A 13657-nucleotide genomic window follows, 5' to 3' on the forward strand; every position below is an offset into this window, starting at 1 on the left:
TATGACGCAATTCAGTTAAGGATTTCCCCCGTCCAAACCAAAGCAGCAGGTCTCGAGATAGAGAGGAGGGAGAGTGGACGTGGTGGCGCGGGGACCTGATGCTGTGTGTGACATGCACACATCCGGTTGATGGACTATTTGCTAGCGACCGAAATAGTTAGTCACCGTGACTGTGGCAGGCAGGGAGTTATTTTTTTTTTTTTTGCTTTTTTCTTGCTGTTGACGCATGATGAAATTAAAGCGCAAACGATTTGTAAGTTAGCGATCTTAACAGTGCGAGCTGTACGTTTTAAAACCACTGTTTCATAAGCCTTTCCATCCCTGGTTTAAGTGCATATAAGAGGCTTAACGCTCTCCGCTTTCTCTGCAGCTTTCTCCCACCCACAAATGCTCCGTGTTTCTGTAGTGAACGACTACATGCGTGGATTTGTCTATTTGATTTGGCACACGCATTTCTTCAGTCTAAACAATACAGCTTAATTATTTAAATATATATTCGTGTACATATTTGGCCATTAATACTTCCTTGTACAAGTCAAGATACAGTAGGTCAAAACTTACGTGCCAATCTGTTAATAAATACCAGTATTCGCAATAAGACTAACTGTATTTTAACAATCAAACCTGAGGAAGCACTTGGCGACAGTGGTAAGGAAAATCTCCATTTTAACAGGAAGAAATATCTGGCAGAACCAGGCTCAACCCAACTCTGAGCAGCCTGCAACTATTACAGCAGTGTAACTAAGGAAGGGTTTGAGGTCACCTGATTCAACCATCACTATAAGCTTAATCAAAAAAATAAAGTTTTAAGGCTAATCTTGAAATTAGAGAGGATGTCTGTGTCCCGATTCCAAACTGGGAGTTACGTCCACAGAAAATGGGCCTGAAAGCTGAAGCTCCCATTCTACTTTTAAATACCCTAGAAACCAGTAGTAAGCCAAAAGCCTGAGAGCAAAGTGCTCTACTGGGGTGAGATAAGATGAAAATAGATGGGGCCTGATTATTCAAGCCTGTATGCTTGGAGTCCCCGTCAGTACTTTCACTGCAGCATTCTGGATGCACTGAAGTTGATTAACTGAACTCATACTGATGGCGCTCCAGTAGCAGTGTGTGTGTATGCAGCTGCGATCATTGCAGTTACAAGTTTGTTAATGTTTTTAAGAAGTTGTATTTTTACAGCTTAAATTCCTACATAATTTCCTACTCATACTCAGTAATACATGAGAAAAACAAAACACGAGACAAAGTTAAGTTAGAGGTCATTTATTGTTCTCTCAAGGCGAATGATATGCAGTAAAAAAGCCCAACAGTCATAAGTGAAGCGTCAATCCACAGGCACTGGGCGTGGAGTGTGACTTTTCCAAGAGTGTTTTTGTAATTGTTAGACACTACAGTCTCTATAGTTTGAAATAAGCCTCTTTTTGGAGTGAGGAAACATCTCTATAAGTGTGTCTGTGTCACTCTGGTTCTGCTTCTGCTTCCTGCATTTGCTCCTCTGATGCAGAGGGCTCGGCAACATCAGTATCATCTTTGATCATGGTGACCAGCGGGACTTCGTTTGCCTGGGCCAGCTGAGGGTCTCTGAAGCTCGCGCAGGCTGCCTGGGGGTTACTGTGGTTGGAGGATTCATCTGCTGACTCAGCAGGAGACTGGGCTCCTCTGTCCACGGTCATGTCCCATTCCTGGTCTGAAGGCTGAGGTAGACTGGCCATGAGTTCCTAAACATGCACGGCACAACTCAGCTTAGACACTGATAATAAGCTTTTCTCATTTAACATATAAACAAGACTGTGAACATACCTGCTGCCTCTCCAGGTCATTGTTCCTCACAGCACTGAGCAGGCTTTTTGTGAAGCTTGCAAGATCCTGGTACTTTTGTTTTTGGTTCTCTAGCTCATTCTCCAAGAACTGGACTTCCTCATGCTGAAACAGAAGGATCCAAACAAGGCAAAGAATCCATTCAGAATTTAAAATAATGCTAATTCAGGTTACAGCACATTTACCATCGTGCATTTTATCTTTGCCGCTTTTACAGCACCGTGAGCAATGCTTTGTGAATGTGTCACAGTCTGTGTGGGTGTTTTCACCTTGAACTCCAGCAGGTTCTGCATTTGCTCAAGGTCCGAAGCCACTAATTCATCCTCATCGGCTTCCTCGTCCTCATCGATCACTTCGATCTTCTGTTAAAAAACACAGACATCAAATCACTTTAAACTCTGGAAACGAGCAAAGAAAAATGATTTCCAACAGTTTCGGTGATAATTATACCCTTATACACATTACATGAAGCCTCTCCTCAATTAAGTAAACAATACATCACCATCATCCTCGTCAATAAATAATCCAGAGAATGAGAATGAAAAGGCTTTTACAATTATTTAAAACTAATTCATTTAAAACCTAATAACCCAACAGTCATCTTAATCAGTGCTCTAGAACTATTATTTAGAAAAATGAGCTGAGGCAGAGAAAAATAAATACAATTATTGGCTACATGGTGACCCTTTAATCACAACAAGCTAAGATAAAAAAAATGTGCCTGCGATTGGTCAAGAAATGTATTCGTAAGCATTGTATTTGTCACTAGGTTGCTTTTGATTTTATACACTGCTACATTTCTCCTGGGTACTAATTAAAATCCTCTAAAGCTTAATGTATGAACATAATATTAGCTCTACTATAATGTTGAAAAGTCCCCTTTGAAAAAAGGCTGACTAAGCACATTGCACATTGTGATGTAAGTTTGCGAGTCACTGGGTGGCAACCTTGAAGACTCAGAAAAATGTAGCCACTGCTATGTGCAGTTCCTTTAATGGAGACCTGAGGCTGTTTCTAAAAGTGAGTTGACATCCACAGACTTGCATGTTAAGATCTCCAACATTTTTAAAGCTTGTACTGAAACACATTATAAGGAGTTAGCGGTTTAGTCTTTCTGGTAAACAGACTGCACTCCAAGCATCCCCTTTAATACTGCAGTGAATTATAGTTGCTGTCAACCAAACTAGCTTCAGTTTTAGCAGACAACTCTCAGCCTAATTGCTAAACTCATATCATTACATGTTAATATGAATTCTACAAATCACAAAAGCTAATGAGGCTCTAATATAAAGAAGAACTCATAAAGTACCACATTATTGGCCATTGGAGCAGCATTGGACAGATCGTTTCCATCCTCTCCATCCCTGTGTTGTGAATCGATGGTGCCATCTAGGTTTGAGATAGATACTGCGTAAATGCCGGGATGCACGGTTTGTACACAGGATGTGTTAATGTGCGGACGGCATCAGCGGCCTCACCCTCAGACAGGCACACAGAGCCGCCATCGTTCATGTCATCTCCGATTTCAGGGGTTCTGAGGCGCTCCTCGTTAGGGCTGAGGGACACTGGCGATTGGTTTCCTGGCGATGAGGTTGTGAATACAGCAGGCCCACCTTTGGGTGGAGGGATTTCAATACCCATCAGACGGTACTTCCTCCGTCTGTTACTGATCCATGTCTGTAAATCATGTGAGAACAAATGGGAGACCGGGATAAGTATCAGCAGGTGTCCGGTATATTTCCATACCCGGATTTTCTATGAGTGCGCTTATTAAACAAATGGACTGCCTCTTTGATCTGTAACAAGATTCTCTAACACTGATTCATCCAATCACCAAAGTCAGAAGGCAAGGTCAGATGGTGAACTGCACCAGTTGCAGCAAGGAAATTATTTTGCAGTGATCTGAAGATAGTCCTAATTTACTGTAACTCTGAAGGCAAAAGTTTTATTCCTTGCAATAAATATCCTTGTAAGTGAGATGGCACAGGGTCATGTGTGTGTGTCAGGACTTAGAGACTATATTTAGTCTACCAGCATTCCTGCTGTGGCCCTGATATATAACAGCATGACTTTTACACAACATTGTGCAAGTAAGTTAGAAAGCCTGACCCAGAAAAGTTGTTCTTTTCTCCTTTCTAACAGCCCTCAAGAGCTCAGACAAGTTAAATAGTCCTGTTTCCACTAAATGTCATAAATAAGTGAACAACTGAAGACCCAAAGCTTTACCATTTGTTTTGTAGCGTATGCAATGCCATGTCTCTTTTTTGATTCTTCCAAACCTAGAATACATTAAGCTATTTCTTTCTTGTTGAGTTGGCTACCTTGACTATTTCAGTGTCTACATTGAGTTGGTTTGCTGCAGCGCTGATCTTCTCCCTGCACACTGAGCCCAGGCTGGTCATGCCTCGGTCCCAGTAGCGCTTTAGCTGGATAAGATCCCCATCACTGAACTGGGTCCGATCCTGCAGCTGAAAACACAAACACCTGTCTGACTACATGTCTCGCATCTATAATTGTATTACTTATTTCCAGCATGCTACATGCGTGCATAAATGTGGTGCTTTAGAGCACTTACTGTTCTCTTTCTGGAGTTGCTAATAACCCAGGGGGCAGCAGATACACCAACTGCAGTCTGCACACAAAGACACGCAGGTTAAATCTGTCAACTCACTTAAAGGGACGAATGTACCAGCAATAAAACCGCTCCTACTTGTGAGCTGGATTCCCCTGTAAGTGAGGTCTGTGCTGTGAGGGAGTAGCTGCCCTGAAGCAATGCGGGTCTGGAGCTCGTCATCGGAGGTGTGTGGTTTCCTCGCACGACAGACACTTCGGCCCCGATTGGGCTGGCTGACGTCTGCTCCCTGTGGATGTGTGTTTGAGCGGCCATATTTGCCAACTCTTCTTCCCTTTGCCACTCATCTTCTTCATCTCCAGTTTCCATGGCAATGGAGAAGTTATGACTGGTGTCCAGAGGTGCTGACCTGTGGGTTTCCTGGCTTTTAAGAGCTGATTTTGGTCCGGGTCTGAGGCGGTCCCTGTCGCCCTTTTCTGACAAGGTGAAAACCTGCTGAATACGAGGTGTGTGATCAGAGGAGGGGCCGGCGTTGTGAACTGGCAAGGAGACCCGAGTTTTCTGCGGAGCAGGCGGCTGAGGTTGTGGGTTGGAGTGAGGTCTGGGCTGAAGCTGAGTCTGGGATTGTGAGGAAGAGGACCAAGGGCGAATTTGCGCTGTACCGTATTGTCTAGTCCAGCTGTGAGGTACTACCCCTGCTCCTGCGCTTACCCCCCCCTCCCCAAGGGATAAAGCGCCTTTTCTGACTGCAGTGTAGACTAAAGGCCCTGAGGCAGAAGTGAGGGATGGGAGATTCTGAGAAAGTGACACTAACTTGGAGTGGACGGGTGAGGAGGAGGAGGAACTGTTCCTGATCTGCAGCACCTGGTTCATCAGAGATGAGGATGTGTGCGCAGAGAGGTCAGAGTCTGACTGAGGCGGTGGGGCCGCGGCTCTCGGTCGGGACTGAGGGCCAGGGTTCAGAGAGTAGATCCCTGTTAGTATTACATCATTGTTGTTGTTGCTTCCACTGCTTAGGGGTGAGGAAGATGAGGGCGGGGAAGGTGTCGACGACACAGAAGGGAAGGACGAGGATGGAGGGAGAAGGTGCACGCGGTTCTGGATGCTCCGCGCTGCAGTCATGTCAGCAGGAAGCAGCGCTCCTACTGCTAGGCTGTGATTGGACAAAGCACCTCCGGCCAATGTGTGATTGGAGAGCATTCCCCCAGCTAGTCCATGACTAGATAAGGAATGAGACACCCCTCCATTCTGGGGAACCTTGGAGGCGAGCTTACGCCTTTTGTTGCCAACCCATGTCTGCAGGGAGAGAGCAATCAGCTCAGTAACATCACTTAAAAAAGCATTCTGCAAAACATTAGGGGAACTAATTCTGCTAAGTGAGGGCAATAACTCATGACTCTACACTAGATGAAGAGCTCGCATAGTATAGATCTGACTCACTGCCTTGATTACCTGCTGCAGCATTACATGAACATTCCTTAATAAAAACGAAACAGAGCATAAATCATAGCAAAGGGTTCCCTACTGCTCGTTCACACGCACAAGCACATTTTATGGGCCTACCCGGACAACACTGAAGTCCAATTTGGCCTCCTGAGCACACTGCAGTATTAGCTGGAAGCAAGACTTGCTCTGATTGGTCATCCCATTCTCATAGTAACGTTCCAGGATCCTCTGCTGCTCAGCCGTAAATACTGACCGCAGGTTCATCTTAGGGGAAAAGGAAAGATAATTACTACTACTAAGTCCCAGCTCGCGGAAATTTTAATTATTTAATTATGGAATTTTCTTTCTTTGGCTAAAACCAACAGAAACTCTTGATGTACTCACCGTCTGCAGGCCACGCCTTTGTGGCCACGCATCCATTCTACTGCTGGAGGGGAACGGGGCAGCCATGCAGATCAAAGCGAAACCTCCGTATTTCTACATTTGCACTATTTTGTTTGTGCCCATTTTGTCTCAGTGTACCCGACGTGCCGCTGGGTAGTGTGGCTGAGGAGAAAGCAAAGCAGACAACACCTTCTTGCAAAGTGTAAACAAAGAGTATAAATAGTAAAAGAAAAGGAAAAAAAAACATTACTCCATTTAGCAGTGTGGATTGACAAAAAAAAACCCCAGAAATGAAATCACTTTTATCACACACATATATACGTAACAAAAAAGTCTTGAGCCACCACTCGTTTCTTTATATTTTGCTCGGAAAATAGGAAATAAGTGCAGTGATTAACTGAAACACATATGGTTCACCTTATATAACTATATAAATACAGTATATAAGGCAAAGACAGAGGTACAGCTTTAAAGCCAATACTTGGTGCAACCACCTTCATTATTCAGCACAGCCTGGACTCCCTGAGCCAAACTTTCTTGTCATTTCTTCAGGTAGTCTTAAGGAATAGTTTTCCAGGCTTCCTGAAGGGCATTCAAACCTATTCTTTGCTTGTTGGCTGCTTTTTGTTCTGTTCTGTCAAGACCATCCCACAGTGCTCTAATAATGTTGAGGTCTGGGCTCTGGGGAGGACAATCCATGACTGATAGTGTTTTTCTATCCAGGTATGCTTTTATCGCATTGGCAGTTTGTTTTGGGATCATTGCCATACTGAAAAATGAAGCTGTTGACAGTCAGACAGCTTCCATGCATGACAACACCACCAACTGAAATGCAGCACCAAACCATGACAGAGCCTCCATTGTATTTTACAGATGGCTATAAATCCTCGCTGTCATACCTCTCTCTCATAACTGAACCAGAAATTTCAAATTTGGATTTGGCACTCCATCAGACCTGTTGCCACTGATTTTCAGTCCAGTTCTTGCTCTCCCTCTTTCTCCTTGTTTTCCTTCCTTACCTACGACTGAGACCATTTCTAATGAGGCTTCTCTGAACAACAGATGATTCAGCTGAAGGTCAGATGCATTTCACAGGTCCTGTGTTAGGCTTTTTCATCATTTTTTTCAACCTCTACTTGTCCAATTTCCTCACATTTGTTTTTGTTTTTTGGATACACTGCACACCACACCAAGATATGCCAAGTTGTCAACTAACCTCTCGTTAGCAATCACCTGTCAAACTCTGTTATGTTTGGGATTTTTTTGTGAATTAAATTAAAGAAATGACAACAAATTATGTGATTCTGCAACAGACTGCTAGTAACAAATAACATTTTAACAATTTAAAAACAGTTCTTTGCTAAATTGTTATGTGTAGATATGAAACCGGTTCATCCATTGAGTTAAGAGCCTTTTTTATGCTTGAATGAGTCATAGTCAAGTGGTTTAAACAACCAAACAAACAAACAAAAACAGCATCTCTCTGAAAATGCTCAGGTGCACCAACTGGATTGGAAAAGAGTGAAAAAAATAAACAATTTCAAAAGAAAAACATTGAAAATCTTGCAGAACTATTTCTCGGATAACTGCAAAATTAAAAGACAGTCTGGCTCCTTGAAAGCAGAATGCAAAGGAAAGAGGGCACAGGGCATAAAAGTTATAATAGTCCAGTACTATAATAGCATAACAGTACTCAGTCATTTGAGCAGCTGCGTAATTTTAGTGCAGTTAAAATACTCAAAATACTAATCAAAACAAGTACTTGTTTTATCAAATGAAAACCACTAAGAGTACTTTAATAAATCCAAAATTCATAATTACATACTTATAAATGATAACGTTATGCCTGACTTTTGGCAAAAACAAAACAAATGGTCCTGTTGAAACTCCTGGTAATTGTTAGAGCCATTCAGCCTTCAATTTAATTGTACACACCGTCATGAGTAATGAAGTGGCACACAGGTAACCTTGTCCATTTGTTTCAAACTGATTTATTAACATGGCTGAGTTAAATGTGAGACTTTTAAATGTGTGCAAGTTTCGTAGCAGTGCTGTCCTGCGTTAGGACGGGGTCGTGAGGAAGAAAACAGCGGTAGCCAAATTAGCGTTAAAAAAAACCCCACGCGGACTTTCACAGAGCTGGGAAAACAAAGGCGAACAAGTTTTAAAGCAGAGCTGGGAAATGTTTTGTTTGAAACAAAAGTCACATACGGGAATGTTGTGCGACCAATAAGCAGGCGGCAGGTTTATTTTGAAAGGCTGACTGCGCATGGCTACAGTCAATATGGAAACATTAAGGAGAGAATTAGCAAACAAATTGTGGGCACGTCAGGAAACGGCGGATTCCGGCGCGGATTTACCGCACGGGAGGCTCGTGCCATAACTTTACGGTCGAAAACCCGCACAGTAAACTGACCGGGTAAGAACCGCTTTGTCACAATGGCAACACAGACAGCCTACGTTAGCTTGCAGGCCCGAGCGGCCATGTCTGAGCCAGCCAACGTTAGCTAGCATTAGCATAGCTCTCCCAATGGATAGCTGCAGCTAAACTTTTCCTTCAAATCTGTGATTTCCCGACCGCGGCAGGATCATTCTCACTGACCCTGGCTTCGAGCGGATGCCAGGCTACAAAGCGTTCTGGGGTACCCTGAAGCAAAAAGGAAAAATCACGTCCCTACATACCATTTTTGATGTTAAAATCAGACGAACGCTCAAATTCAGCAGATTTCTTCACCAGTCCCCTTTGCTAGACAATGAAATCAGAACGTCCGATCATCAATTCTAATCATGATTGTGACGTATTTGCAGACAGGAGCCAATGGGAGCTCGAGATCATCGCTGTCACGTTCGGAACAGGCTGAAAACTGAGCACCGTAGTCCCGCCCACCATTGACTTTGTTCACAGGACTGCTGGAAGGAGGAGGTCACAGACATGGAAGCAGTGGAAAGTTTGGGTGGGGAATGCCTCGTTTTCTCTTCACCTGGATATCTCTTACTTAAACTGCCCTCTACAGCACTGCACAAGGAGGAACTGTTTCACTACAGGCTGCAAAAAAATAACACAACAACCCCCCCACGCACACTTTGTTTGATTGCAGATGTGTTTAGAGTTCTGGCTAAGGTCTTCATGAGTTATTATACGTTTCGCTGAATATTAGAATTTGCTTTTGGAGATGTAAAATCTACACTTATAAAACTTTAAGATGGTGTAAATATGCACATATGTTTTCATTATATGAATTTGTTATGATAATGAAGATACAAAACATATATATGTGAACTGAATTACTGTTTATAGTAATAAAGTTTAAGCACCTCATCTAACATAAGTTTGGATGCACTCTCAGCAAGGTCCACAACGTAGCTGATTTTCAGTACCTGTTACAGCCAAGGAGTTTATAGGTAACACTAACAATCAACACGGAGACTCGGTGCTATAAAAAAATAGGTGCTGATTTCTATTCAATTACCATTTTTGGACATAAACGAATCACAGCAGCAGTCACCTCAAGGTGCTTTTATTGTAAGATACCTCTATAATAGAGATTTTTCTGTATGAGAAACTGATATTTGATGTTTGTTTTACTTTGAATCTATGACAATGAAACAAAGACTTGCCTGTCAATTGCAAATATTATAAAACAATAATTGAATCTCGTTTTAATTTAGATGACTTCTAGAGTCATTATTAATATAAACTGCCACTAAGAAGGGTCACGTAAGCACTTTGTACTGTTGCTAATTTTTTTTTAATTCTGCCGAATTAATTAATTAATTCTCTCAATAAAGATGTCTCTCATTCCTAAACGATGACCTGAAACGGTATCTATCGTGAGTGGAAGTTGGTGGTGTGGATGTGTGTGGAAGCGGGCGCTGCTGTAATCCATGACGTCACCTGGTTCCCAGGTACGCAGCAGGGGGCGCTGTTCCTCCCAGCTAGGGTCCACACAGCGAGCAGCAACGCCTGACAAAGTTGATGCTGATTTCCTCACAGACTGAACTTTAAAAAAAGGAGGAGGAGAAGAAGAAAAATCTTACACCTGCTTGCCATGTGATGCGGCACGAGCTGCTGACGCGCAGACGTGGTATTGCAAAGCAGCGCTGACGAATTCTTTCTTTGCTGGGAAGAAAAAAAAACATAATTAATGATCATTTCTGAAAATTTCCACAAGTGCCCTACTTATACCGTCTCTTGTATTCAGTAGAACCTACTGCATTTCATATATTATTTATCAGGGTGTTGCTGCTACATAGTCTGCTGTTTATTTACTGTTTGCATTACCCCAACCCCCAGACACCCCTCCCACATTGTGTATATGTACATGTGTATGTAAGGCAAGGAGGGAGGGAGACCGAGAGAGATCCTCCCTATATGGTGTGCGTTGCACCATTCCCTGGTCTGTATTATGAGTGGTGGCCCTAGTGATGCTGCAGCGAGGCGGGCTGGAGGGGGAAAAAAGAGGAGAGGAGAAGGAAGGGAGGGGAGGGGTCGCTCCATCCCCTGTGCGCCCACCGAATCCACTTCTCACAGAGCGCGGGGCTGCTGGCTGGCGGGAAGGCACGAGAAAGAGAGCGAGAGAGTGAGAGAGCGAGGGAACGAGAGGAGGGAGGGAGAGGGAGAAGCGAAGAGAGAAGAGGAGAAAAGCGTGTGTGTGCGTGTCCGTGTGTGCGCGTGTGGATTGCACCACCGCATCCAGTTCACCGTTTTCTGCAGGCGGCCATGCTCCGATGGAGAGAATAAACCCGACCACGTCTGGTTTCCCCTCAGATTTAGCCACTCCGCTCCGTGTTTCCAGATGTGACTGACAAGTCGTTTTATGTCGCCCGCATTGAGCTGTGCGCCGTTCATCTCGGATAGACTGTGACACCATGGCTTTGGTTATGGAACCTATAAGTAAATGGACACCAAAGCAGGTGCTGGACTGGATGAAAGGTAATGTTGGATACCCCACCACCATCACCCCCATCCCCCTTTTCTCTTTCTTTTTTTCTCCCTGTTGCACCATGCTCTAACGTTTTCATGCTGCTTGTGGTTAGACCGACGATAACGATAATGATGATGAGGATGGTGATGATGATGGTGGTGGTGATGAGTAGCAGAGGGCCACGCTCTGTGCATGTGTGTTCTCCTTGTCCAAACCTGTACCCTGCGCCAGACCACTCGGAGACTGATTAAAGTCACTAAAGTGGACCGAAATGCGTTCGAGCATGGATTCCCCCCCCCCCCCCCCCCATTAAGAAGCGGGGACTTCAGGCTTCTGTCATCTGGCTTGCTTGAGAGCGCATCTCCTGCAAGCCCAGCCATATATGGCAGCGGCGGCGGCATCTCTCTCATCAATGAATGCTGAAGATATGTCATCTCCGCTCACTGGCACATGCCCTTATCAAACCCATGTCACCTCTCGCCGTGCATGTGTGCGCGTGCCAACCGTGCGTGTGTGATTAATGTAGTTAGCTGCATGCACCCCCCCCCGCCCCCGCCCCCTCCAGTGGCTCACGCCAGCCCGTTTCAGCACCGTGGACAGCGCAATGCCGCCTGCCATATAAGGCAAACGCAGCGATCACACTCGCTTTTTTTTTTTTTTTTTTGCTTTTTTCCCCCTGCTGCTCGCTTTGCTGGCACGAGTTAAGTCCCTTCAAAGCGACAGTATGAATGAGTAATCCCTAATCGTGCGTGTGTGTGTGTGTGTGTGTGTGTGTGTGTGTGTGTGTGTGTGTGTGTGTGTGTGTGTGTGTTTGGTGGCGGTGGTAGGTGGTGTTCTCACACACATGGTCATCTACAGAAGCTGTGAGAGAAACTGTGGTAGGCCTATTGACAGACAATAGAAATGGAAAGGGAGGGTGTCCGCAACCCCTTACTTAAGAGGATGACTTAATCGCTCCTTGTTTGATGACTCAGACTGTTACAGGAGTGTAACAGATACTTTGCGAGTGTGTGTTTGAATTATATATGCAGTGGCCAGGTTCGGTATTTAATGTAGAGATGTGCTCGATCCCCACGTCCCTGTGTGGCTTTTTGGGACCACTACTTTCCTCGTGTGACGGCCAAGCGGTGATCTCTTGGGTTGGAGAGTCAAGGTATAGCCAACACACCATCTGAGTACGCGGAAAGGGATTATTTTGGGATGCGTTACATTAAAGTGATTACGACGTTGTTCCAGGTTTTTATGCTCCCCTCTACCTCTACCTCTCTCTTTCTCCTCGGCCTCAGCCAGTGGAGCTCCAGCTTCATGCTCTGATCCGTGGAGTGCTCATTCGGCACTGCATATTAAGAGAGGCTGAGCGGATTTCTTTTAATGTTTTTGTTTGTTTGTTTGTTTTATGTGAGATTACATGGGGGCAGGCCAAATCGTGAATAGATATCGCAACTTGGAGAACAGAAACAGAACACAAAATAAAAAGAAACATTTGCTCACAAGATGTCGAGAAGCAAGTGATCAGAGCTTTTACCCCCTTTTACAGAGCCAGTGCCAACAAAAAAGTGATGTCCACCTTATTTGCAGTTTCTCCAGTGTAAACAAACCCTCTCTCCACATGTAGCCCAGGTTCCATTTGATCAGCAAGAAAAAAACCCTGAAAAACAGAACATAACTGTTGAGCTGGTGGGTCTAATTTCCACTGTCATGTTGTGATCGTCATTAAGCCATCGCATCCCACTGCAGTTTAAAAGCTCTCAGTGTGGAAAAGAAAAAAACGAGGAAAGAAACTCAGTGCCACGATTCAAATCCACCTGCTCGATAATGAGTACAAATGATCGTGCTTCACGATTTTTCACGTTTTGTTACATGCAAATCCTAGACGTCTTAAAGCACTGTTTATAAAAAAAACAAAAACTTTATGTTCAGTGAAGGACAAGCAAAGAAATATGTCCACATTTGCATCCAACCCTTTGAAGGAGAACTGTTTCATCTTGGTCACATAAAACAAGCCACATCCCGGCCTCTTTCACATGAAGCTCGGAGGCTCGTTTTCATAGATGTTTGCCAGCATCTCACAGTGTCATCCCTGTTCTTGTGAAGCTCCTTCCCCCTTGTTTTTTTCCCCTGCAGGGATTTATAACAGACCAGTGGAAGGCATCTTATTTTCGCGTGAACAAAGTAAAATGTGAAAAGCTAGTGCTAATCTGTCCGTTTATGTAGGTTCCAATTTGGCCTCTTTGCTGGGGAGCACCCCGTCTCTCTCACGCCGATCTAAGTACTCTTGTACCATTTTAGCAGAGCAGTGACTCTGAGACCTTCTCTTAAGAAGAAGTACTTCAGCAACCCCCCCCCCCCCCCCCCTTTGCTTTTGCAAACACTTAGCAAACACGTGGGTGCCGACAACAAACATTAAGATAAACTGATATTTTCCCCGCATGAAGAAGCCAAAATTATCTCCCTTTTTCATGGTGTAAATGCTGTGCCTGTAAAATGTGTTTACTGTCATTTGATGAAAGAC

General features: G+C 44.2%; 2 protein-coding genes and 1 long non-coding RNA gene across 7 annotated transcripts in view; 2 read left to right on the forward strand and 1 right to left on the reverse strand.

The window, feature by feature from the left end:
- Window positions 1-1247: 1247 nt before the first annotated feature.
- Window positions 1248-9035, reverse strand: hdx (highly divergent homeobox). 2 transcript variants are annotated; one of them, XM_085474266.1, is made up of 11 exons: window positions 8903-9035; window positions 6221-6382; window positions 5954-6100; window positions 4529-5686; window positions 4394-4450; window positions 4140-4286; window positions 3297-3495; window positions 3128-3207; window positions 2088-2180; window positions 1801-1923; window positions 1248-1718 (listed from the first exon to the last, which is right to left on the reverse strand). In XM_085474266.1, the coding sequence occupies exons 2-11, from the start codon at window positions 6284-6286 to the stop codon at window positions 1458-1460; spliced, it is 2331 nt and encodes a 776-aa protein (XP_085330392.1). In that variant the 5' UTR covers window positions 6287-6382; window positions 8903-9035; the 3' UTR covers window positions 1248-1457. The 2 variants fall into 2 exon arrangements, with proteins under 2 accessions (XP_085330392.1, XP_085330397.1); XM_085474271.1 differs by lacking the exon at window positions 8903-9035 and having other exon boundaries at window positions 6221-8234.
- Window positions 8271-10027, forward strand: LOC146717311 (uncharacterized). The gene is made up of 2 exons (XR_014923180.1): window positions 8271-8639; window positions 9029-10027. It is a non-coding gene; the product is annotated as an uncharacterized LOC146717311 (long non-coding RNA).
- Window positions 10028-10763: 736 nt separating this feature from the next.
- The window catches only part of LOC146717312 (connector enhancer of kinase suppressor of ras 2), a 68057-nt gene continuing 65163 nt past the window's right edge, over window positions 10764-13657 (forward strand). For 3 of the 4 annotated variants that reach the window (XR_014923192.1, XM_085474278.1, XM_085474282.1), the window contains exon 1: window positions 10764-11153. Coding sequence is in view for 3 of the 4 variants with exons in the window: in XM_085474278.1 (XP_085330404.1) it covers window positions 11090-11153 (64 nt within the window). In the remaining variant the exon portion in view is untranslated. The remainder of the gene's footprint in view (window positions 11154-13657) is intronic. The other variant, XM_085474291.1, reaches the window with a different exon arrangement.

This window comes from Copadichromis virginalis, linkage group LG2, assembly GCF_057382275.1.
Source record: "Copadichromis virginalis isolate Kocher_CV1m ecotype Utaka linkage group LG2, C_Virginalis_male_GT1.1, whole genome shotgun sequence".
NCBI classification, from domain to species: Eukaryota; Metazoa; Chordata; class Actinopteri; order Cichliformes; family Cichlidae; genus Copadichromis; species Copadichromis virginalis.